The sequence below is a fragment of the Quercus lobata genome, chromosome 2 (assembly GCF_001633185.2).
Source record: "Quercus lobata isolate SW786 chromosome 2, ValleyOak3.0 Primary Assembly, whole genome shotgun sequence".
Lineage (NCBI taxonomy): Eukaryota > Viridiplantae > Streptophyta > Magnoliopsida > Fagales > Fagaceae > Quercus > Quercus lobata.
The window spans coordinates 72,829,126-72,856,683 of NC_044905.1; the positions used below are offsets into that span (position 1 = coordinate 72,829,126).

Genomic DNA, 27,558 nt, shown 5'->3' on the forward strand with positions numbered 1-27,558 from the left:
ATCATTCTTTAGTTGTTAGGTGGAAAGAAGAATATATATATATATATATATATATATTTGACAATGGAGTGAAACAGTTGATAAAAAGGTTTTGTAGGGGCATGGGGCCCAAGAGCTCATTATTTAGGTATATAATGGGCCTAAGGCCCAAGCCGAGGACTAGAAAGTGTCCAAGGAGGGTAAACATTGTCAAGAGAGCCCATGTTAGCAAATGAAGAAATCAGTTTTGATCATAACGGCCTAGGGGGTTGTGCCGAGGATGAATGCCTCCTCCGCTAACCAAGGCTGAGATCCGTAGGGGTGGTCTACTGTCCGAAGGAACGTTCCAGGAACATTCTGTTGATACGGATAAGCACTACAGGAACACAAAACAGGGAGGAGTCCTAAAATATCTAAGGAGAAAGCTGCTACCACCGCATTGAATGCTTTGCAACTAATTTTCTGGCCACATTAATGTAGAGAAGACCCCTGAACAGTGTTGCATTGGCTACCTCAATGAACAGAGGGATTGAGAGGGTGTCCGATGGGACAAGCACTCAAGTGATGGCTTGGATGATCAACAAGTGAAGGGCCAAGATCGCCTAAGGAGAACTATATAATAGAAAAGACCCTCCATGGAAAAAGGATCGAGAAATCTAGAGAGAAATACTGTAGCAATCAGAAACCAACTTTGTAATCAAACTTATGAGAAAGATATAGAAACTGACTTCCTCTGACTGTGCCGAGAACGACTTTCTTTGGATTAATTCAATCTACTTTCCAGTTCTTATCAATGGAGCCCACTTTATTCGTTGTCTAACTCATTTTAACCCAGTTTTCCAACCTACTCTTTACAAATTCATTGTTTTGGGTTTTTTGGGCCTAAGTATATACATCGTCTAGGCTAGGGACTTAAATCTGGTACTTACAGGTTTGTTTAGAAATCATTTAAATTTTGACAAATTGTTTAAGGGAAACACTAAATAGGAAAGCTTTAAAACAAAATCATTGAATAAGGTATCATAAAATCATCTCCCTCCAAATTTTAATAATTCAAAGGAATTTTTAAAAATGCTAAACCCTCTCAAATTATTTCCTCCCACCCTAAAAAATCAATAAAGCATTTAACTTGAAGGAGTGTAATTTGTTATGTCTTTTCTTCCTTCATCTTTTATTCTACCTAGCAAATGAATCAGCTCAATTGTAAGAAACAACTCATCCTAATCAGGTTACAAAATGAGTTGATCAATCCAATATGACCCATAATTTATTCCTTGAAAAAAAAAATAATTAAAAAAAAAAACTTGATAATATTTCTTTGTCTTCTTTTCAATACAAATAAGAGAACAATTAAACAAAAAAACTAAAAAATAAAAGTTAAACAATGCATATTCTTAACTTTACACAATTCAAGATTCACTAAACTAAAACCTTCAAGCATCCACCACATTAAGAAAGAATTTATGAGTATCTGTGAGAGGGAAAAACTTAAAAAAGAAAAGAGCAAAAATCGAAACTGCAAAACATGCTTACTAATAGTTTTCTTTTTCTTTTTTCTTGTTTTTTTTTTTTGAGAAAAAGGTAAGCGAAGCTTACTAATAGTTAAAAATCCTAAAAAGAAAAAAAACAAAACAAACAAAGAAAGTGAAGGAAAAATCCATTTGAAAAAAAAAAAGTCAATCCATGTGATCAATAGGCCAACTTGACTCGACATTTCAGCAAGTCAAGATTGAGTTTAGGGGTGTTAAGACCCGACCATGGCCCGAAAAACCAACCAACCTGCCTGACATTGATCCAATTTTAGCCCGAACTGAAGCTCCAGTTTGTTGGCGGCAGGTTTTCGATTCCAAGAACCGACGTTGACGGGTCAAGTGGCAGGTTTGCTTCTCCAAAACCCGAGCAACTGAAACCCGACTGGAGCTATATAAAAAATCTGGCAAAAACAAGTTAGATCCGGTGAGATCTTAACCAGATCCAACGAGATCTCGACCAAATCAGGTAAGATCTTAACCAGATCTAGCTAGATCTTGACCAAATTTGGTGGGATTTAGCCAGATCCAGCCAAATCCTAGCAATTTTTAGTGAAAAAAAAAATGCAAATTCCAGCGAAAATGCAGCAATCGACGACTTTTTGCCAATTCCGACAACATTTTTGCATATTTGTTGATACCCCATTTTGCAACCCATATTTAACCTCACATGGAAGGTAAAAGGGTAATTTCACCTTGAAAATATGCATCTTTATTCTGGTCACTAGATCATTAATCTCATTTCACCAAAATGATATTGATGTTGTAACGATCAAATTGGCTGGTCATAAGCCCTAATCGGACCATCAGATTGAAAGTTATCACCAAATCAAGTTCTAATGGCCGAGATGCACTATCATAAATTGAGTCTGACTATATGTGATTCTGAATCATTGATGTCAGTTGGTTATAAGTATAATCAATTTGAGAACGATGATGTGTCATAATTTGATTAGTTAAGACTATAGTTTATGGTAGGGTTGCACACACCTAATTAACTAAATAGTTAAACATTAATTATTCAATGAGTAATTTATGCAATTATCTTTTAATTAGAATAAATTTGGAACCAGTTAAGTCTGAAATAGGAGTGATTGGAGCCATTCAATGTTAATTGGGAGCTAATTTGGGACCCATTAATGTTAATTGTGCTGAAACCATTTTCTAACAAATGACTTCTGCTCACTATTTCATCAATATCTCTCAGAATATTTTGAATTTGTGATTAAGGTTAATTTTCCCAGAAACTAGACATCCGGAGTTTTAATTTGAGCACAAGAATGAGACAATTCCGATTAGACTTGAGTCAGATATGATTTTTCGAAATTGGCTCTACAGGCTGTTACAACAGCTACGAGAAAACCGAATTTTGGCTTGCTCCTCACTCCCACCAATCTTTCCATTTAATGCACCAGATTTTCCCAAATGCTAAAATGAGGTTTAGGTTCATGAGTCTTTGTTAACCCTCATTAAATGGTCTTCCATTCATATTTCGTCAACCACTACTATATAAACTCCCCTCTTCTTCATTTCAAGACAAAAAAAACTTCATCTCTTCTCCTCTCTTGAGTTCTAGTGAAGTTGAGTAGTCTTGTCATATCTTGGTCTTCCTGAAACTCAAGGTATTGAGTGAGAATCACTCTCCCTCTCCTAACACTTCTTTTCATCTACCCTTAGAACCTCCCTCAAGAGTCTCTTTCTCCACCATATGGATCTTGCATGAAAGTATAATCTATTTCCCTAATTGTTTTTTGTGTTGCCATCATGAGAGTTTAAGATTAAAGCATGATAATAATCATTTAAATTCCTTTGAATATGTTTGAATGTTCTTAATTGTTCTTATATGTTCTTCACATGTTCTTAGTTGTTCATCACATATTCATGCATAACACTAGTTTCGATCTTAAATCCACATCAAAAACATGAAAAATATGTTTGTTTAATAATTCTTTTAAATTATTGAATCTAGGATATCACCATCTACACACATTCACTAGGATTTATCTTTCAATACAAATGAAATACTTAATAAATTGAATTAGAGTTTATCACATGCACACACTTTAAATTCAACATGCAAATTGATTGATAACATATTAGATGATGTGATATGAATGTTGGTCACCATAGTCTAGAAAGGGTTGATAGACCAATGTTTATCCTTGTAATTTTCAATTTTTAGATTGTAACTAGGAAACAAAACTATGTATTTTATCTTAGATTGTATTTAGGACCAAAGCCATGTAATTTTCCTATAATCAATGTAAATTCAATTGAAAATTAATAAAATGAGGAAATTTTCAATTTTGGTATTCTTATTTATCCTAATAATTAAATAAGTGGCAACTCCATTGTAAAACCTTTAATCTAAAGGGGAAAATATAACTAGTTAAACCTCCATTTTGAGAAGCAATAACACGACTCCACCCATTCACGTGGGTTTGGCCCAACATCCTATAAAACGGGGGCCGGGAGAGCGGTCTTTCACAGTAGCGACTCCACTGGAGATATTGAGGGCTAGGCTTCAATTAGGTTATGGTGGCTAACCATGTCATTGTTTGTTGATTTTTTTTTTGTATATAATATGTCTAATATGTTATTGTGGGGCCCAAATGATTTATGGGCTAGGCCCATCTACCCGGGGAGAATCCAAAGGCCCAAGCCGAGGAGGGCTATAGCCCAAGTTCGACAAGATAGCCTATGGATACCGCCGAGGGCAGTTCAGTCCTCGGCAGACCCAAAGTCCCCCCAGAAAGAGGGGTAAAAACGGTATAGGACTGAAACTTGGAAGAAAGATCTAAAATATCTAAAATATCCAGAGAAAGCTGCCCTTACTGCCATTTAATACTCTTAACCTGACATAGCCGCATTCTTTGGCTTTTACAACCACCCCCAACGACTTTGGGTATGGGCTGATGGGACAAATATCAGCCTTGGAAATGTTGACCCTATACGTGGACGAAGGACAGTGAACACAGGCGAGTATAAAAGGAAAAATCAGTAACCTAGAGAGGGGGCTGGGAAAAATGGCCAAAAACCAGAGCCTCCTAGCCCACCTCCAGGAGAAAGACTCCAGGGGTGAAGGAAACATAACTATATATGAACACCCCAAAAAACCCACCGCTTGGTGACTAAGGCCTAACCTTTCAAACCCACGCTCTACAAATGATATTGTTTGGGCCCTTTTTACGTGCGAACCCGACACTGTTACGGTCCGCCACGAATCGTGTCCTTACAATTGGCGCCGTCTGTGGGAAAGGCTTGTGTGTTGGTATAGGAGGTGGGTCGATAGAGTTTCTTTGTTATTTCTAACCGTTGGTTATAGAGTTCTAGTATAAAGTTTTGCTAGGGGCTACGTTTCTTGATTAGGGGCTTGGTTGAGGAGCTAACTCCCTTAAAGCCAAGGTCCCCCATAAAGAGCAAACTAGGCACTTGGTAGCGTTAATCGTATGGATAAACTCTAGGGGCTTGGCTGAGGAGCTAACTCCCCTAAAGGCCAAGATCCCACACAAAGGGAAAAACTAGGTTTTGGACAGAACCAAGGCATTGCATGGTCCACGGACTCAAGCCTATGGGGAAACCACACTACCTGGATGAGGAAAACTAGGTTTTGGACAGAACTAGGCATTGCATAGTCCTCGGACTCAAGCCTATGGGGAAACCAACTACCTGGATGAGGAAAACTAAGTTTTGGACAGAACCAAGGGCATTGCATAGTCCTCGGACTCAAGCCTATGGGGAAACCAACTACTGGATGAGGAAAACTAGGTTTTGACAGACAGAACTCAGCCTATGGGGCTATTGAGGAAAACTATGGACAGAATCAAGGCATTGCATGGTCCTCGGACTCAAGCCTATGGGGAAACCAACTACCTGGATGAGGAAAACTAGGTTTTGGACAGAACCAAGGCCTTGCATGGTCCTCGAACCCAAGCCTATGGGGAAACCAACTATTTAAAAAAAAACTATGGCACATAAACCTCAAAATCCATCCGAAGAGAACTCCTCGTTAACAGTTGGGTTAATCCCTTAATTGCACGGATTCCCCGGTCTACCTTCGGATCCCCAGTACCAAAGGGGTTGATGCGATACGGTGCAATATATTACCCAAAAGCACAATCAAAGTCCCTCGCTACTCGGCTACCCTCTCGGACGAATTATTTAGAGTTTATCGTTCTCGGACATTGGTCTAGCATGCATCGCGCAGCACTCAGCGGTTATCCCGGTTAGTTCCAAGAGTTTAATTTATTGAGGATTACCCTTGTTATACTTGATAATATCTGTGAGTTTAAACCAGTAGGAATCTGTGTTAAGGCATTTTTCTGCCCGGAATATCATTAAGGGCAAGCTTACATTTAATATTCATGCACCAAGTAGTTGTTGCAGAGAAGAAAAGTATGTATAAAGAAATAAACACATCTTTTATTAAGACAAAGGAACAGTACAGTGTACAATGAAAAGCTGAAACAAGCTTACATTAAAGCTAACTACGTAAGTAAAGAAAAATACAAGAGAATGAAGATAAAGCCGAGGAGGTAGCACAGAGGAGAGGTTGGCTACTGCTTCGAGACCTTATTCCTCCTCAATGCTTTTGCACGCCCATAACTCAGGCAGCAAAAGAACCCAACTTGAGCCTCACACCGCTGAAGGAAGGGTGCAGGGAACCGGAAGTTGAGGAGCCTTCACCAAAAATTTGCCTGCAACAAGGCAGAGGCGCTGATGGCGGAGAATCTTTCTTCTGACACACCAAAATTCTGGCATGAACAGAACCTGCTTCGGATTTTGACTAAAAGGGGGAGAAACACCCTTTCCCCTCTGTCGAAACGGAATGTTCCCTTGAATTTACGCCTCCTTTGCCCGTACCTCACTACTTTGAGTCTCAGGAGGACACGGCGCCTCCGTGGCGGAGAGAGTTCCTTTTCCCCAACCCTCGCCTCAAACATGATATACTAAGAGAGGAAACTGAAGGATTTGCGCGCAGGTAAGGCAACTTTCTCTCCTATTTATTTAAAAAGATAAGGTGGTGGCATTTAATTCACGCAGCGTCCCAAGGAACGCTACAGACAAAATGTCTCCGGCTCGATTTCCCACGCCATCTGCAACCATGAGATTAAAGGAGTCTCGTGAAGGCGCACCTCGAACACTGGGACGCCAGAAAGTACCGCGTGACCAAAGACTACGGAAATACCTCTTAATTTGTGGGCCCAGTAAACCTGCGGCCCAAGCCCGTTCTGCATGGGGGCCCAGGGGCAGAACCAAGGCATTGCATAGTCCTCGGACTCAAGCCTATGGGAAAACCAACTACCTGGATGAGGAAAACTAAGTTTTGGACAGAACCAAAACCTTGCATGATCCTCGGACCCAAGCCTATGGGGAAACCAAGTACAAAAAAGAAAAAATTACAAGTTTTGGACAGAACCAAGGCCTTGCATGGTCCTCGGACTCAAGCCTATGGGGAAACTAAGTAAAAAAAGAAAGAAAGAAAAATTACAAGTTTTATAACTGCTCGGATGGGAAAAGTCCCCGGCTCAGATACTGTAAAATGTTAAGGCCAATAAAAGTGTTAGGATGATGGTGGGGCACTCCACTATTCGGTAGCCTAAGGGGGCTGTTCATTTTTGCGGGTGATATGTCTTCGAACGATTACTTCCTACACCGCATAGAGCATCCAGTTCTAATCTCGGCATTGTTTCGGGCAATTATCGTTATTCACAGGTACGCATTGCTAGTTCAAGCAATTCTGTTAAAGTTGTGGTGGCTTCTTTTTATTAGCAAGTATTTTGGCCTTAGTTGTCATCGATTCAAATGTTATATTATTGTGCTGAGCAGCGTTTGCAAATTTGTAAAAACATAGAGACAGAACATGCGAAGTAAAATAACAACAATTTTTATTAATATGAAAAATTATTACAACGTACAAAGAGGGACTCAAACAAGCCTATACAAAAGGTGAGCTGCCGAAGCAACACTAACATGCGCAGTACAGATAAGTAAACAGCCAGGTGTCTTTTAAACTCGTCTTCAAAGTCTCTCCAATCTCTGCCTCAGTATTGCTCATATCGAAAGAAGAACCTTCTTTGGAAAAAGATGAAGGAGAAGGAAGAAGAATTTGAAGGAGAAGGAAGAAGAAGATGGAAGAGATGAATGAAGAAGATGGAGGACATGAGTAAAGAAGGAGGAGAAGAAGAGAGAAGAGATGAAAAGAAAGAAAAATGAGTAAAAGAGGGAGAAAGAAAAGCACCAGGATGGAACTGGTGCTGGGAAGACTAAGAAAGGGAGGCAAAAGGAGGCGCCAGTGAACGAAGAGAGGAAGAAGCAGGGGCACTTAGTCCCTGCCTCGATCCTGACTCCCAACACACTGGAGCCATATTAGGTATGCTCATGAGAGCGCAGTTGGTACTGATGATGGGTGTTCTCGACTCAGTCACGCCGAAAGTTTGACGTGACGAGTCCCTGCTTCGGATTTTGGCTGAAAGGAAGGTAAGACGAATCTTAAGCCTCCGCCATCCTTGCCCTGACCGAGCCATTTCGAGCTTTATTAGAACATGACGCTTTGAGGAGGGGTATGGTTTCTTTATCATTTGTTATGGTGAATGTACTGTGATTTAGTATATAACTACTGGGTTAAGTAAACGCTAAGGGAGGCAAAGGGTTTCAAATCTCAGAAAAATAAAAGGGTCTCTGCACGAAAGTGATAGCCTCCTACTTGTCTTCTTATAGGAAGGGCAAAACGGAAGGCATTAAATTCGTTCAGGTTTCCAAAAGAATCTGAAAACGAAGATGTGTCCGTTCCATTTCTCCGCCTCGTCAGACGAACCGTCGAATGTAAATGAGTCTCGTAAAGGGAAGTCATTAAAAGCGTGTTTTGAATAATCAAACGACGAGAACGCGTCAGGAGTAAAATCAAAAAACGCCTCGTAGATCAGTATATTTCTTGGACAGATGGAAAACCGTCAGCATTAATGAAAGGCCGAATTAAAGGAGCCATCATAAAAGCTCGGCATTACCAAAACCCCCCTTTCCAACCAAGAGGTTGGACAGCCGGGTTTTGAGGGGCTATTGTGGGGCCCAAATGATTATGGGCCAGGCCCATCTACCCGGGGAGAATCCAAAGGCCCAAGCCGAGGAGAGCTATGGCCCAAGCTCGACAAGATAGCCTATGGATACCGCCGAGGGCAGTTCAGTCCTCGGCAGACCCAAAGTCCCCCCAGAAAGAGGGGTAAAAACGGTATAGGACTGAAACTTGGAAGAAAGATCTAAAATATCTAAAATATCCAGGGAAAGCTGCCCTTACTGCCATTTAATACTCTTAACCTGACATAGCCGCATTCTTTGGCTTTTACAACCACCCCCAACGACTTTGGGTATGGGCTAATGGGACAAATATCAGCCTTGGAAATGTTGACCCTATACGTGGACGAAGGACAGTGAACACAGGCGAGTATAAAAGGAAAAATCAGTAACCTAGAGAGGGGGCTGGGAAAAATGGCCAAAAACCAGAGCCTCCCAGCCCACCTCCAGAAGAAAGACTCCAGGGGTGAAGGAAACATAACTATATACGAACACCCCGAAAAACCCACCGCCTGGTGACTAAGGCCTAGCCTTTCAAACCCACGCTCTACAAATGATATTGTTTGGGCCCTTTTTACGTGCGAACCCGACACTGTTACGGTCCGCCACGAATCGTGTCCTTACAGTTATTATATTGCATGTCATGCATCATTTGCTTGAATGAAATTTATTTTATTTGTGTGCTAACTTGGAAACCCGGTAGTATTAGTCGTGGATTGTGGTCTTCCTGAAACTCACATACCCAGCGGTGAACCTACCACCCACCGCGACAATGATCATCATGGTTATGCCATGGGGGTTCATAGGGACAAACTGTACCATTCGAACCAACACGGTGCTCCTGGCGTCACAAGTTGGGAGAGACGTCACAAGTTGGAGGTACGACGTCCTAGCTTGTGGGAACCTTTAACCCACCTTCTACCCATGTTGTAATTACCCATAAAACCTACCTTTAGGTCGGTCCATGTAAATTGCATTTCATTACACATTTGTTTGGCCATTGTTTGAACCATGATGAGCCCAAGTCCAACGCTTGAGCCCATCATAATTGTTTGAACCTTATATGCTATGAATGAACTCAAACCCAAAGGCCTGTGATTGAACTCTACTTTGTATGGAAACCGAAAATTGTTTCTTGAATCATTCTAAGCCCACCACTTGAGCCCATCAAAGGTGTATACACATGATCAACATCAAATGCCAAAAGCTCACAAAATGCATGCCTTCCAAGTGCAAGCCCAAGCCATTTCATCATAATCAAGGTTCAAGCCCACCAAGCCTCAAGCATCCCAAATGGATCAAGAAGAAGCAAGTGGCCCAACTTTGCCTCAGTCCACATTTGGTTTGCAACATCATGGTTAAGCCTAAAGTTTGTTTGTTTATTCCATGTTTCTATGTTTCTTTGAATTCAAAACTTTCATGTAGCATTTAATGAGCTTTGTTTGTGTATATATATATAAATAAATAACAAAAAAAAAATTCAAGATTTCCAAATCTTTCCAAAAAAAAAAAATTCAAATGAAAAAAAGTCTTTGGACTAGGGGCATTGAGCCCTTAAGTCATTTTTTGAAAAAAAATAAATAAATTCTTTGAACTAGGGGCATTGGTCTTTCTAGTGACTTTTTCAAAAAGGCCCATTTTTTTTTTCAAAGATTTCAAGATTCTTTAAAGTCTTCTTTTCAAAATGGTACATGAGGATCCCTTAGACAAAACTTTTTCTAAATTGTGATGTTTAAAGGCTTGAAGAATCAACTTGTACTGAGAAAGTATTAATTTCATTTGATCAATGTAAAGACTTTTGCTAAATTATTTTGAATAAAAGAAGAAATAGTCTTAAAAGGCAATCAAAAAGAATCCATCCATCGGAAAATCCCAAGAATCCATGCGCTTGATCCAATTTTCGAAAGTCTTTTGTTTTACATCATTAGAGCATTCATACTTTTTCTTTTAAGATGAATTTATTAAAAGAGCTTAAGTCATTGTGCCTATAAGCAAGCATTACTAGGGATAAGAGACCAAATTTGGTTAAACCAAATTATTTCCTATTAGCGAGAATATTCATCATCCATTGCTAGCCCATTTGAGCCTTCAAGCATTTAGCCTTTTTTGTTATGAACCCACTAAAATCTAAACCTAGGGTGGGAAAATTCAAGTATGCATGCTTAAATCTCATGTTGAGGGGGAGTCGACTTTGTAGCTTTGAAGCTAATTGATAAAACTCTTCTAGAAGACATGAAAGACAAATGCAAAATTCATTAAGCTAAAGATAAGAGATCATCAAAGAAAAATGAGCTTTCACTCAATCAAGGAAAGAGAAATGAAATTCCATCAATATGAGAGAAAACAAAATGTGCATCGAGTTCGAAGAACCTAAAATTCATCATTCTAAGAGGAATACAAGGTTCATCCAAAAGAGAGTTCATCGAAAAAGGAAAAGATTCATCAAGCATAGAAATGTACAAGCACATTGACGCAAGAAAGAAATCTAGAGAGTGCATCAAAATGACCAAAAATCATTAATCTGAGAAAAGCAAGGAGGGCAAAATGTACCCAAAAGTCCATTCAATCATGAGATGGAAAACAAAAAACAAAAGACAACAAAAAAAGAAAGCCCACTAGGCCGGAAACCCAAAAGGGCAGTCTAGGCAAAAGTTAGGGCCAAAGAAAAGAAGACGAAGAAAAGAAAAAAAAATTGGAAGATCCTACCAAGTTGGAAACTTAAAGATGCAACCTAAAAAAAGAATAATTTTACAAGATGAAAGTCTAGAGGTATGATTCAAGAGGAATGAGCATAAAAATGATTGTTGATATAGGTGACCAATGAAGACTAGTGAGAAGATGACAAAGAAGAAATGGGAAAACTCCTCCAATACTTGATTTTTGAGTAATGCATACTTGGGGGAAACATCATAGGGAATTTTGAGCCTTTTATATCTTTCATTTCATAACCCAAACCCGGCCTACGTTACAACCCATGAATGAAACCTCCTTGAAGTCTTGCTAATTGTAGGCGCATCTTAAACTCTAATAATATTTTCTCTTGAATTAAAAATGAAAAATGCTTAAAATTGTCAAACCCCACAGGATGACATATTCGAGAAAAAAATTCTCAAAATGACTCAAAATAACTTCTAAACTTTGAGCACTCTCCTTGTTTGCACCCAACAATGTGATTCATAAATATTATCACATTTCATTTCTTGATTGCCTTTGGAGACTTAATCTGACAATGTTCAAAAAGAAGAAGCAAATTTGATTACATGAGTATAATGATCTTGATCCTTCCTAATCAAAGATATTTGTTTGACTCTTAAACACTTTGATTTGCCAAAACGGTTGTTCAAAGGATCACCTCTTGTTCATAATAAAAAAAATAAAAAAATAAAAAAGAAGAAGAAGAAGAAGAAAGAAAGAAAGAGAAATCTCATTTCAAAAAAAAAAAAAATCATTCTTTTCCAAAATCCAGTTCTCTTGAACTACATTTTGACCTGATCCTCTATGAGAGAGGTACGTACTCAGCCTTTCAGAGGCCCGGTCCCAATCACCCAAACAACCTTGGAGAACAAAGTCAAAACAATGTGACAAAACTGTTTGGGTGTATGTTAGGTTAAGCTCATTTGTTTGCATTAAGCATGTTTAAACTTGGAGCATTGGCCTATTTATATTGTGTGCAAATATGTTCTTCTTGCATGGAAGTATGTTTTCATTTGAGGCATTAATCCATTTGTTTGCAAGCATGTCCATACTAAGGACATTGGGAAAAAATGTTTTCACGATAATTGGTTTCTAACAAGCTAGATAAAGAAAGCCTTTTTGCAAGAACCAAGGATGGTAGACCATCTTCTTTCATGTTCCCCAATGGTCACAACATCCAATGAATTCAGGTTCAATTTAAGAATGGAATATGCCCCAAACTAGGGGCATTGGGTAAGTACTTCCAATTCATTTCAATGAATAAATCCATTGCTAATTGAAATTATCTTTTTGCAGGAATTAAGCAAGGACTTATCCAGCAATCTGCATCAACTTCCAACCAAAGTTATTCTCATTCAAATGATAGGTTTTTCAAAAAAAAAAAAAAAATCATCATAAATAAATCTTCATCACTTTTACTCCATCTTCATCTTCATCTTCTTCACTTTTTGATAATGAATAAATCTTAAAATCTCAAAAAAAAAAAAAAAAAGATAAAATTTTCAAAAAAGAAAAAAGATTTCCAAATTTTTCAAAAAAAAAAAAAATTCAATGGTCCTTGAAGAAATCTTCATTAAATTCTTCTTCAAGAACAGAAAGCTATGATCCTCTTCCATATTCTCCAGTGGTGCAACATCAAGTCAATCGTCCACCTGCAGCATTCATCGAAGCATGGAATATGTCCCAAACTAGGGGCATTCGCTAGGTATGCCAAATTATTTTCAACGAATAACTCTTTTACTAATTGAAAATATTTATTTTGCAGGTACTAGGGTTAAAGGCCACACACATCGGCATGAGCCAAAGCCAAAAAAACCCTTGGTCCTCTGAAAACATGAGCCAAGATCCAAAACCTTTGGTCCTCTAAAAACATGAGCCAAAGCCCAGAAATCCTAGGTCCTCTGAAAACATAAGCCAAGATCTAAAACCTTTAGTCCCCTGAAAACATAAGCCAAAGCCCAAAAATCTTAGGTCCTCTGAAAACATAAGCCAGGATCCAGAACCTTTAGTCCTCTGAAAACATGAGCCTAAACCCAAAAAACCCTTGGTCCTCTGAAAACATAAGCCAAGATCCAGAACCTTTGGTCCTCTGAAAACATGAGCCAAAACCCAAAAATCCTAGGTCCTTTGAAAACATGAGCCAGGATCCAGAAACCCTTGGTCCTCTGAAAACATGAGCCAAGATCCCAAACCTTTGGTCCTTTGAAAACATGAGCCAAAGTCCAAAAATCCTAGGTCCTCTGAAAACATGAGCCAGGATCCAAAACTTTTGGTCCTCTGAAAACATAAACCAAAGCACAAAAAACCCTTGGTCCTCTGAAAACATGAGCCAAGATCTAAAACCTTTGGTCCTCTGAAAACATGAGCCAAAGTCCAAAAATCCTAGGTCCTCTAAAAACATGAGCCAGGATCCAGAAACCCTTGGTCCTCTGAAAACATGAGCCAAGATCCCGAACCTTTGGTCCTCTGAAAACATGAACCAAAGCCCAAAAAACCCTTGGTCCTTTGAAAACATGAGTCAAGATCCAGAACCTTTGGTCCTCTGAAAACATGAGTCAAAGCCCAAAAATCCTAGGTCCTCTGAAAACGTGAGCCAAGATCCAAAACCTTTGATCCTCAGAAACACATGACTAGAATCTCCATATTTTCTTGACCTCAGGTAAGCATGTCTTGTACACATTAAAAAAAAAAAAAAAACAAAAACAAAAACAAAATTGCATGCATGAACTATGTTTGGACCCGATCCCCCCCCAAGAGGTACGTAGGCAATCTCCCTCGAGATTCGGTCCACATTTTGATCCACAACATGACCATCTACATTTTTATCTACATGCATCATACATTCACCACGGTTAAATACTAGTTGCAAAGTTAGGCGTCTCTTTCATACATTAACATTCGATTTTCAAGTTCTGCCAATGAGGGGCATTTTGTTGACACCCCATTTTGCAACCCGCATTTAACCTCACATGGAGGGTAAAAGGGTAATTTCACCTTAGAAATATGCATCTTTATTTTGGTCACTAGATCATTAATCTCATTTCACCAAAATGATCTTGATATTGTAACGATCAAATCGGTTGGTCATAAGCCCTAATCGAACCATCAGATTGAAAGTTATCATCAAATCAAGTTCTAATGGCCGAGATGCACTATCACAAATTGCGTCCGATTATATGTGATTATGAACCATTGATGTCAATTGGTTATAAGTATAATCAATTTGAGAACGATAATGTGTCGTAATTTAATTGGTTAGGACTACATTTTATGGTAGGGTTGCAGACACCTAATTAACTAAATAGTTAAATATTAATTATTCAATGATTAATTTGTGCAATTATCTTTTAATTAGAGTAAATTTGGAACCAGTTAAATCTGAAATGAGAGTGATTGGAGCCATTTAATGTTAATTGGGAGCTAATTTGGAACCTATTAATGCTAATTGTGTTGAAACCATTTTCTAACAAATGACCTCTGCTCACTATTTCATCAATATCTCTCAGAATATTTTGAATATGTGAATGAGGTTATTTTCCTAGAAACTAGACATCCGAGACTTCAATTTGAGCACAAAAATGAGACAATTCCGATCAGAATTGAGTCATACATGATTTTTCAAAGTTGGCTCTACAGGCTGTTACAACAGTTACGAGAAAACCGAATTTTGGTTTGCTCCTCACTCCCACCAATCTTTCCATTTAATGCATCAGATTTCCCCCAATGCTAAAATGAGGTCTAGGTTCATGAGTCTTTGTTAACCCTCATTAGATGGCCTTCCATTCATATTTCTTCTACCACTACTATATAAATTCCCCTTCTTCTTCATTCCAAGATTAAAAAAAAAAAAAAACTTCATCTCTTCTCCTCTCTTGAGTTCTAGTGAAGTTGAGTAGTCTTGTCATATCTTAGTCTTCCTGAAACTCAAGGTATTGGGTGAGACTCACTCTCCCTCTCCTAACTCTTCTTTTCCTCCACCCTTAGGACCTCCCTCAAGAGTTTCCTCCTCCACCATATGGATCTTGCATGAAGGTATAATCTCTTTCTCTAATTGTTTTTTTGTGTTACCATCATGAAAGTTTAAGATTAAAGCATGATAATAATCATTTAAATTCCTTTAAATATGTTTGAATATTTTTAATTGTTCTTATATGTTCTTCACATGTTCTTGGTTGTTCATCACATATTCATGCATAACACTAGTTTCAATCTTAAATCCACATCAAAAATATGAAAAATATGTTTGTTTAATAATTCTTTTAAATTCTTGAATCTAGGATATCATCATCCACACACATTCACTAGAATTTATCTTTTAATCCAAATGAAATGCTTAATAAATTGAATTAGGATTTATCACATGCACACACTTTAAATTCAACATGCAAATTGATTGATAACATATTGGATGATGTAATATGAATGTTGGCCACCATAGTCTAAAAACCGGTTTCACCGGGTAAGGTGGGTGCCTAACACCTTCCCACCTTGTGACATAGTCTCCGAACTTAGATCAAGGGTTGATAGACCAATGTTTATCCTTGCAATTTTCAATTTTTAGATTGTAACTAGGCAACAAAGCTATGTATTTTATCTTAGATTGTATTTAGGACCAAAGCCATGTAATTTTCCTATGATCAATGTAAATTCAATTGAAAATTAATAAAATGAGGAAACTTTCAATTTTGGTTTTCTTATTTATTCCAATAATTAAATAAGTGGCGACTCTATTGTAAAACTCTTAATCTAAAGGGGAAAATATAACTAGTCAAACCTTCATTTTGAGAGGCAATAACACGACTCCACCCATTCACGTGGGTTTGGCCCAACATCCTATAAAACGAGGGTCAGGGGCGTAGTCTCTCACAATATTTCAGCACATTTTTCAAATTTCGGTGACCGACAAAACGACTAATGCCTACTCTCACCCGAAACCAACTCAACCGATTGATGTCGGCGATCGGTTTTGGGTTCCTTTGCCCTCCACCCAACACCGACGGGTTGACTCTGAGTTGGGTCCAAAACCGACCCGGCCCGACCCGTGGACAAGCATAATTGAGTTGATTCATTTTTGCGGGTCCAAAAAATCCTACCCTAATCAGTATTTTTCCTTCAATTTTGCACGGGTTATTAGGATCGGATCCAATTTTTAAAAGTCCTACTAGCTTGCATACTTAATTTATTTTCAAAGATATGAGTGGTGTTTTTGAACCAACTTTTATTGGAGAAATAAAAGTGACACATTATATACTTTGAGGAGATGGAAACAATACAATGCAAGAAATCGGGAGGGGGAGGGAGGAACTAGACATATCAAGGGAATAATTAGATATTCAAAGAATTTTGAACACTCAACCAAAAAAAGAAGAAGAAGAAGAAGAAGAAAGTGGAGGATAATCAGAATGTGCTAATATATATATAGACACACATATTCTTCTCCTTTGTTTCATCTCCCTCCAGCTCCATCCAAGTTAGGCTTTTGTTTCTCATTGGACATTACCTTGATACAACAGATTTTATATGAATATCAACTTGGAAGTTGGAAACAACGCCTAAAGTCTAGGATGCTATATTTAGAAGGCGAAGACCAAATCAAATTTTATAAGCAGTGACGGACCCCCCCCCCCCCCAAATTTAAAAAAAAAAAAAAAAAAAAAAAAAAAAAAAAAAACTGGTATACATATATAATCTGAAAAATTAAGATTTCCCTTATATATATATTTTTGGATCTCCTTTGAAATGTTTAGATATTGACCCACAAGAAAAATAAATAAATATGGACTGAAAGTATAACATCAATAACCAACAAACTCTCATCCCAAAAAAAAAAAAAAAAAAACCGACAAATGTGTTGAAATGTTTAAAAAATACTTATTTTTTATGTTATACTTTGTCCAAATGTTTATAATATCAAATGTTTAAGAAACACTTATTTTATATGTAGTATTTTGTTGAATATGAAATAGATGTTAGTTTTTATTTTCATAAATTAAAAAAAAAAAAAAAATTGTTTTAAGCTTTGGTCCCCCTCAGGTTCGAATCTTGATTCCGTCCCTGTTTATAAGTACTTTATTTTGAAAGAAAGTATACGAAAGTCCCTAGGAAAAGATAGTGAAGTGAACATTTTACTACAGCTTCAAGCCTTCAAAGGTTTAGGTTCCACCAAGCGGTATTTGGAGTGATGGAGATTTGTAACTTCTATCTCAATTCACATGAGGGGAGTCTCATATTTGGGAAAAATATACCCGGATATATGAGTCCTCTCTCTCACAGTTAGTGAGAGAGAAGACTCATATATCCGTATAGTAACAAACATGGTATACCTCCTCCTCATCTTTGTAGGGTCCATCTCATGTGAAAGAGATGTTATATATAACAGTTACACAAAATATTTCCTCTCAACTATCATTGCCTATTTTAAATATAATAGTAAAAAATAACCATAGAAGATTAGAAGGTAATAATATCAAAGTACTCTTTTTGCAGGAGAAAGTGGGAAAAAAAAAAAACTCACTTGTTTTGATTTTCATTGAGAAAGTGATGCAATGACTCATCCAATGATTGAAAAATGTTCCAATACTCTAAAGTCTGGGTTAGATACACAAGAGAGAGCCTCAAACCATCCAAATACATAGTTGAGAGCTTGACTTATCTGTTTAGCCATGAATAAGTCTAGTAATACAAAATTTCATAATTTTTATCATTTTATTATATTTAATGAGGTGATATATTATGATTGGTTTACAATAAAAATAAGATTAACAATAGACCTGTATGAAAGAGATATATCAATCACAACTTACCACTTCAACATGTTGTGGGAAAAAATTATATATATATATATATATATATATTGTGTTCTTAACACGACTATGAAATTTATGGTTTTGACCAACACGTGAGTGAAAAATAAATTACCCTTTTACTACATAAACTTTACAAAATTTAATGCATTATCAATCACAAAAAAACAATTCAAACATTTGCTTGTTAGGTTGTTGAAGTAACACCAATCACATTTATTTTCATATTAGTTTGTAAGTATTTTATATTAATATTGATATTAACATGAACATTTTCCTCATTTATGTTTCGGGAGTCACAATTACCACAAAAGACAGTAGTTCAATTATGTGAAAGTGGACAAGTGGCTCTTCTTATATACTCATTTTTCTTTTCATTTTTTTTTATGTCGACATAGTAAACAAGAAAAATGGAGCTTAAAAAGTGTGGAACAGTATTTGCTCAACATCTCTCTTTTATTTCTGAAAGGTAGACCATGCCTGAAGCCATGAACATCAACAATTTATTTATAATGGTAATACAAATACATCGTGCTGCTTGCATAATGCAAGTATTTCTCAATACAGACCATACCATATTCTTATTCCGAATAAACAGTATGTAAAAGCAAATTTTTATGACATACAATACCAAGTGCAGGCAACATCATAGATACATAACAAAAGGAAGCAAGCTGCATCTACAAGGTGGGAGGGATCCATATATAACCATGTGTTTGAACATAACCAGCTTTTGCTAGCAGTTTGTCTGCTTCTGCAGGACCTCGGCTGCCTGGTTGGTATGGAAGTGGCTTCATTTTACCATCGTCAATTCTGTGCAGAAGAGGTGTGAAGATCTCCCAGGCCGCCTGTGATTGACAGAATATTATCATCAGAGTGGGAACTATCACTACATGCTACTATATGTTATGCTATCTACAATGTTCATACCTTCAACTCATCTCTGCGAACAAAATGCTGCTGATCACCTCTTATTCTGCAAAACAAAATTCCCATTTTCAATAATTAAGAATTCAATGCATTGCAAAAATATTAATCCTCAAATCCCTTGTCCCATATTAATATTCACTAGAATTGTGTATGGAAGGGTAAGGATCATACGTGTCAAGAATTAAACGCTCATAAGCTTCTGGGATTGTAACCCCTTGATAACGTTGCCCATATGACAAGTCTAATTCACTTTGGGCAGTAGACATCTCCAGTCCAGGCTGCTTGACCTGCACGAGACACATTAAGCAATGGGTTTTCAGAGCAAAATAGAACAATTTTAGTGACCCTTATGAGAGGATTTCAGTAAAATTAAAATTTATATTATTTTTCTAAAATTTTTTGTAATTGTAAAAGCTGATAATATGAGCAGTGAACAAATATATATATATATATACACGCACAAAACAATAGCCATAAAAGTATGATATAGTATGATGCAACTAAAGTTATTGCAATCCAAGTGCTTGTATCATTATTTTTACTGATCAATGCATACATGAAGCTAGTGGGTATCTCCAATATGGCATACTTAAATGATCACAAGTAAACAATTAAGATACACAGAACCGGTGGAGAAAGAGCCATCCCTGATCCAAGATAGGTGAAACATGAACACGTACACTGGCATACAGGGTTCAGAGCTTTACATTGGGACCTATTTTCAGATCAGAACCAAATTTTCAGATATGCACTAAAATGTTATTTTGAAAGATAGTCCAGGAAAAATCTGCAGCCCATATAATTTTACAGACAAGCAGAAGTGTAATGTTCGTTACTTTACATGATGCCCCACAAAGTCTTCAACAACACACACACATGAAACCATAAAGCAGGTACCAGCTCAAACATTGTGGGAAAAATAATTCTTGTAATGACGTAATTAGAATCACTAACATACCGTAAGCTTCATGTACATGGCTTCTGAGGGTTGAAGGCGTATTACAAACTCATTTCTCCCTTGTTTTTTACCTAAACAATGACATAATGTTCAATCAACAAATAAATCAAAAACTTGTAACCAAACATGTGACAGGACAAGCATAATACAAAAGCAGCATTTATGGTCTTAAAAAGTACAGAATGAATGTAGAAATCAAGTAGCTATGAGGCAGCAAGAAGAGTAGTTATTGTATGGTATTGTATAATAAGCAAGAAGAGTACTTATCAAAATAATAGTAGTAAAAAACAATCTTATTTCAGAAATAGACAATGAGTGATTCTTCTTATTCCCCAGTGCAATAATCTTCACAAAAAATGTTCACTTAGCTAATAATCGTGACTATTCACTTTTGATACCAAAACTATAGTACAAGAAATACCTTAGAAAATTGTTACCATACAATCATTCATGCCCCAGTTTGATCATAACTACAAGACATAAGGCACTACCAGTAAAAAGGAACCCCCCCTCCCCCATAAAAAAAATTGTAAACCAACATCCATTGAATATGCTAAACCTATTGAAAGTGATTGTCCACACAAATTAAGCCAGATCAGAAAGCTCCTTTCTGCGTATCACTTAACATACAAAACTATAGAAGACGTACAATGGAAGCAAGCAAAATGTTGAAGATTAGTCACTGATAATTCTTAAGTTCTGGTGCCATACATTTGAATATATCACCAGGAACATCCTTAAATTGAACTCTTATTTCTGCCTTTCTCGAATTCAATGCTTTCCCAGCCTTAAGTACAAACGGGACACCTGAGAAGATATTGAAAACAAAATTGAGCTTTCAACTTCATTAATCAAAGCATAACTCTGTGTGTGTGTGTGTGTGTGTGTGTATTAGGCCTTTAAGATATTTACAGACACCCCAAGGTAAAGGTTCAGAGATTATTTTTCACTGAAATATAAATGAGATTCAAAAGAAAAATAAATAAAATTGTAATATAGATTGTACCTTCCCATCTTTCATTATGTATTCTCAGAACTACAGTTGCAAAAGTTGGAGTGTTTGACTGATCAGGAACTGTTGGATCATCCGTATAGCCTTCATATTGCCCAAGAACAACCTCTTCATCTTTAATTGGAAGAACTGATTGAAGAACCTGAGATTCAGGTAATAAAGAGTAATCAATGTAAGGAAGCATGTCTGGAACTCAAAGCACGTAATAAGAAGAAAAGATTTTATAGAGAAAAGAGCTTTATGCAAATGGTAAAACATGAATATATATATATATATATATATATTTTAACATCTTTGGAAAGCCCTTATGCTCCTCAAAATCAATACAAAAATATATATGCTCCTTTTATTCATTTAGAAAGTAGATTTTCATCAATAAATCTCACTTTCATGATGACATTTTGGTTTCTTGCTATATCAGAGAGGTTTTAGAGCATAAATATCAGTAGATAATAGCTAAAATGACTTCCCTGCAACAAGTAGTGAAGATGCCTACCTTCACTTTCTCATCCCGGATGTACTCAGGTTTGAGAGAAACAGGCTTTTCCATAGCAACCAGGCAAAAAACCTGCAGTTGGTAGATAATTAATAAATAATATAAATAAGTCAAAATTAAAACACCTTTCTTTTCATGTGATATGTTGGGAGTTTGTATGGTAATGGGTTGCAAGGAAAGGTTGGGTAATAAAAATATGAGAAAAGAAGGTTACAGTTGTGGAGTTTTTTTTTTGATAGATAACAGTTGGAGATGTTAACACTACAGACACAAGGTCCACCAAGTTCCTATAAGTATCCTATCCCAAGCAAATGTCAAACATGAATAACCAAAAAGAACTCAAACACTACAATTCAAGACACAAGATGGCACTGTTGCTTCCTAAATGCTCAAGCAGAAATAATTAATCCAGAATAAAGACAATCAATCATGCAAAGATGACAGCATTAAGCATACGAATCTACTTCATCCTAATACCAAGGCGTTACCTGCAAGAGATGATTTTGAATGATATCGCGAATAATTCTGCGCAGAAAAAAAAATTAATTAGTTAGTTTTCTTTGCTAATCAAGATTCATTATTATATAAAACCAGGTAAGCAAACACAACAGATTCTCAAAAATGTTATAAGCCATTTAGAACTGAAATTTTTAAAATTTCTTTTCCATATCAGCAGAATATAGAAATTGAATTAATAATGAAAAACAATACCAAATTTATAGAATAAAACATTGCAAGTTTTAAAATACAAGAAAATTGAATAGTAAAAAGAAAATTTTAAAGAAGGCAAAGGAATGAATGTTTGTTTGAGTCCTGCTCAACAAACAACTGAGACACAAGCATGTACTGAGCATATACCCATATTCATCAAAATATCCACCACGACCATCAGTCCCAAAATCCTCCCTAAACACAATCTGCCAGAGAAAAATAAAAGCAAGATATAAATTAAAATTTGTGGCTTATTAATGCTTCATAATATTACAGCTACAGTAGGTGAAAATGAAAGTCACAATATTAAAAATTGACAAGACTATACATGTAATTAAGGGACCACAAGATTATCACTTGAACTAATAGTTTGCCCTTACTTTTATCACCATTTATGTACTTTCACAGCCTCACCACAGGTGAGTAACTTTCAAGTTTCAAAAATTATCTGTGAAAAAAGGATTCTCACCTGTACATTGTCAATGTTGTCACGATTCCAAAGGGGCAAGAAGAAGCGATTTGCAAAACGAAGAACCAACTGCATATGTAATATAAGAATAGAATCAAGCAGAGTCCATGAAACTAAATGAATAATAACTAAGATCTAGTTATACAGATATTTGGCCAAAATAAGTATATATTTTATACATATATTACCAGATTCTGCACCAATTCCTTTCCCAGATAGTGATCAATACGGTAAATTTGTGGTTCTTCAAACAACTCTCCAATCTGGGTGCTGAGTTGCTCTGCAGATTCCAAATCTTTGCCAAAAGGTTTCTCAACAACAATCCGTGTCCATCCACCAAGATCAGCTGGAAATTATTAGATGAAATCATTCAAAAATTTCTGTATCAGATATTCTAAGCATGCATCTTATTCAGGAACCGCAATGCCATCATGCAAGATTCAACCATCTAAAATTACCAAATTGTCAATATACCTCTTTATGCAAACACAGGATGCAGACAATTGACAAAATAACAACATAGACAGAATTGTGACATTAAATGGGAAATCCGAAGGCCTACTTTTCATTTTCTAAAATCCAACTATGTAAACAAATATTATATATATATATATATATATATATATCTTTCAGAATTTCCCCTTATCATCAGAGCAATGCTAGAAAGAACTCAATGCTACTAGCAATAACATCTTTGTAAATCCAATGACAGAATTCAAGTTTCTAAAGTCACACTTAATGGCAGAATCAATTTCTATGTGCACAGTGAGATATGAAGCATGAATGAAAAAAACAGGCACCTTGTATACACAACATTACTTTTTAATCTCCCCTTCCCGCTCTAGTTGGGGCCAAAAACTCACTTATAAATTTTTTTACTTTACATAAAGAAGCATAAAAGAAGCCTAAAGTGAAACTTCTAAAGCATTGCCAGACTAAAACATAGTGCCCTGTCTTCTTCAACCAATGGCTCCTCAGATGCATCCATATGTTTCCTTTTTTTAATCTTTAAGCTCCTATTAAGAAGCATGTCAAAGAAAATTTAGGAATGTATATAGGAAGACAACTTCATTGTATATTTCTGAACAACAACCTTCATGAAATATTTTTGAACAACAATATGAATGAAAAATGCACCTTCTAAAAATAAATGACCAAACAATAGTAGCCAGTGTTTATTAATACTTCCAGCCATAAACCAAAGATGGGTTAGAAAAACTAACATTTATTCATGCTGAAATTCCTTATCATCTTGCAGACAGATGGATAAACTGATGGAGGAAGTGCAAGATAAAAGAGTCTCCGAGATGTTCCCTCCACACTATTTTTTGATAATTCATGCTCTGAAATTTCCTTATCCAACAGCCGGAAGCCCTCCTCAGAATCATAAGAACCACTTACATATTTGATCTACAAAAATAAATTAAAGCAATTACATGTTACTTGGGTGCACCACAGAAATGATTCCAAAATGATGCATAAAAAGGGGGTCTTTTATTTTATAAGGGGTAGAGGAAGGAGAGATTCGAACTAGCGGCCTCCACTTCATAGCCAATTGTTCACATCTTGAGGTTGATGCAGGATAAGTTTTGTACTAACCAGTTCTAGAAACTTGGATAATTTCTCCACGTGCTCTGGTGAAGCATTTTTGTCATTAATAAGATATCTGCAGTTATTAATCATATCTCAATTAATCCTCATCATTTGCTATTCTTATAAACAATTAAAATATAATTTTGAAGAAACAATTTGTGAACAGACATAAGATAACAATCAAAGAAACATGAAAGTAAACAAAACAAGGAAAAATTAGAAGGTGCATTTCTGTTCTTCCTTCTAAGTATTGAGCAAGAAAATAAGCTTTATTATATTTATTAATTTATTGAAATTATTGCAAGCAGGGAAAAAATTATGGATAATGACATCAAACATTGTTGTTCTTCTCGTTATATTCACTTTGATTAGGATATAATATTTAGAAACAGACAACAGAAACATAACTCACCCCCGTATGCGGTTTCTTAACTCATCATCTGAAATCTTAGTCCTTGCGTAGCCAAAAATGTGAACCTCATCAGGTTGTAGAAATCCCTGGGGACAACCAGTGCATTTCAAAGTGAGTATTACAGTTCACAGCTCCTAAGAAAAATCATGAACTCTAGTTCCCAAAAAGTCTTAACAAACAGAATTCTCAGTTGTCTATCAGAGTTGCAAGAGAATTTCATCAAATGAGAACACTAGAAAATCGTTCCGTTTATACATTTTCATGACCAACTATATTGAAATTCCAATAGAATAAGTAAAAACATTAAATTTTCAATCTTTGATTCTAAAACTGATTAAAAACCTCCAATAACTATAATTCTAGAAAACTATATACAAAATGCTACAAAGGGGTCCAGCCAAACCTGTCGAAAAAGGTTGAAGAGTGCCGGAAAAGTCTTCTTCTTGGCAAGATCGCCAGAAGCACCAAGCACAACAATTGAGAGACACCCAGTTTCAAGGACATTCTCATTGTCTTTCCGGAACGAATCGCTTTTTAAACCAACTCTTTTCTCAACGTGCCAACATCCTGATTCCATCTTTTTAGGCTGAACAGAAACTTCTCACAGCTACCTAACAATTGCTTGTAATCTGCAACAAAAAATAAATAAATACAAGCATGAACTATAAAACAGAGCTACTGAAAATGACTGGTATTGGTGTATGCATATATAATGATTTCATTTCTTTGCCACATGCATTCAATGGCCCATTTTTAATTCACACCCAACTACTTTTTTAACCACTCAGATCCATCAGACTCTCAAAGTTCAGAGGAAAAAAAAAAAAATATATATATATATATATATAACTGAATGTCAAACTCAAACCCCCACTAGTTTTCTGTTTGGTTTCTCAGAAAATATAGGATCAGAACCCCCCCAAAAAAAATGTGATTTACCTACCTGACCGTTGGAACAAACAAACATATTGCTTTTAACAGTGGAGAATTCAAAATTTTTTATTCCTCCTCGGATTTCTCGACAGCCAAAAGACAAAAAATAAAAACTAAAAATCCCACAAAAACTAAAAATCCCACAAAAAAAAAAACTAAAGAATTTCACTCAAGAAACGGATCCCAAACTCCAAAAAACGCATAAACTGACAGATCCAAGCTGGGAATTCGAAATCAATGAAAATGGAATTCAAAAGCAGTACAACAGAACGACAAGAAAATCAAGAATCACGAACCGGGTCGTGAAAATGGTATCAAGACAGGTACCAGAATCAGATGCCACAGCCAAAAAAAAAAAAGAAAGAAAGAAAGAAAGAGTTTTGATGGATTTGCCAAGAATTTGCAGATTTTATAATAAGAAATGACAGCTCCAGAAAAAAGAGAGATAGTGGGGGAGGCAGAAATGGTGGGCTTAGGAAAATATTGAGGCAGAAATGGTGGGCAAATTTTAATTTTTGTGATTTTTTATCCAACAGTATTGTGTTGTTCAACTTCAACTTCTCCACCAACTCTCTCTCTCTCTCTGTGGGAATTCGAAATCAATGAAAATGGAATTCAAAAGCAGTACAACAGAACGACAAGAAAATCAAGAACCACGAACCGGGTTGTGACAATGGTATCAAGATAGGTATCAGAATCAGATACCACAGCAAAAAAAAAATAGAGTTTTGATTGATTTGCCAGGAATTTGCAAATTTTATAATAAGAAATGACAGCTCCAGAAAAAGAGAGAAAGTGGGCGTGTGTGTACACGTACGTGTTAGTAATTGTGTTGAATAAAAGTAGTACCTTTTTATTGTTTGATGCAGAGCTTTGGAAAATACTGAGGCAGAAATGGTGGGCTTTTAATTTTTGTGATTTTTTATCTAACAGTTTTGTGTTGTTCAACTTCAACTTCTCTACCAACTCTCTCTCTCTCTCTCTCTCTCTCTCTCTCTATTTCACAGACTCTCGGGTCGTACTTGGTTTGTGCTTTGGTACCTACCGACGTATAGGAAATACTATCACATTCAGGTAGATGACAGTAATAGGTTTTCTCACTTCACGCCAAACTCCTCCTTTTTTTTCTTTTTCTTTTTTCCAAAAATGAAACTATGTTTTGTGAAAGTTTATCAAATAGTCTGAGTTTAGTTATTTTATTTCGGTAACTTTGTTCAAAAAAAGAATTTTTGTTAAAAAGGGGAAAGGGAAAAGAAATTTGGAGATTTTTAGCTTTGCTTTGCTGGGGAAATATTTTTTTAAGGGTGTTTGTTTTGTTATGTTAGTTGAAGTAAAAAGAAGACATGGTTAAAACAATTTGTTCTAATTTTTCTTTATTTTATTTTGATGAATTAATAAAATAATATTTTAATTCTTAATGTATCCGTTTGGATTCAACGTCCCACGTCCACGTTTTGTTGAAATCCGTGTTTTCCCTTCTTCTTTTTTAGCTCGCATTTGTTGACTTTGTCATGGTGAATAGTGCATTCGTCACTATTTACAAACCCACAAATTACACTTTTTAGTAAATTTTTTATTAAAAATGGGTCCCATGACACTATTCACACATTTAAAAATTATTTTGCTACAGTGTTTTCAGTTTCAATTTTCAATTTTAGCAAAAATAAGCTCAATCCAAACAGACCCAATATATTGATATAGCATCATTTTGAGTTTCAATCAGTTATTTTAGTTTGGTAACTTTGCTCAAAAAATAATTTTCACTAAAAATTGAGGCTAGGGGAAAAAAATTGGAGATTTTAGCTTTGCTATGTTGGGGAAATTTTTTTTAATGTTAAATTGTTATTGGTTCTAATTTAAACTCATCACTAAACTTATTTTTTTGTACACCAATAACAACTTACCATTTAAGATTTGTTGTGAAAATATTATGGACATACCATTTCTCCTTTTTTAAGGGTTTTGTTT

At 36.1% G+C, this 27,558-nt stretch overlaps 1 protein-coding gene across 4 annotated transcripts; it reads right to left on the reverse strand.

Moving 5' to 3' along the window:
* Positions 1-18,557: 18,557 nt before the first annotated feature.
* Positions 18,558-26,615, reverse strand: LOC115976510 (glucose-6-phosphate 1-dehydrogenase 6, cytoplasmic). Of its 4 annotated transcripts, none has more exons than XM_031097814.1 (16): positions 26,440-26,615; positions 25,061-25,286; positions 24,658-24,743; positions 24,252-24,318; positions 23,876-24,062; positions 22,841-22,998; positions 22,653-22,721; positions 22,331-22,389; positions 21,961-21,997; positions 21,473-21,544; positions 20,971-21,118; positions 20,676-20,771; positions 19,965-20,035; positions 19,178-19,293; positions 19,007-19,052; positions 18,558-18,924 (listed from the first exon to the last, which is right to left on the reverse strand). In XM_031097814.1, exons 2-16 carry the CDS (start codon positions 25,232-25,234, stop codon positions 18,757-18,759), a joined length of 1,554 nt encoding a protein of 517 aa, XP_030953674.1. In that variant the 5' UTR covers positions 25,235-25,286; positions 26,440-26,615; the 3' UTR covers positions 18,558-18,756. The 4 variants fall into 4 exon arrangements, with proteins under 4 accessions (XP_030953674.1, XP_030953677.1, XP_030953678.1 ...); XM_031097817.1 differs by lacking the exon at positions 26,440-26,615 and adding an exon at positions 26,252-26,407; XM_031097818.1 differs by lacking the exon at positions 26,440-26,615 and adding an exon at positions 25,887-26,239.
* Between the last annotated feature and the right edge of the window lie 943 nt (positions 26,616-27,558).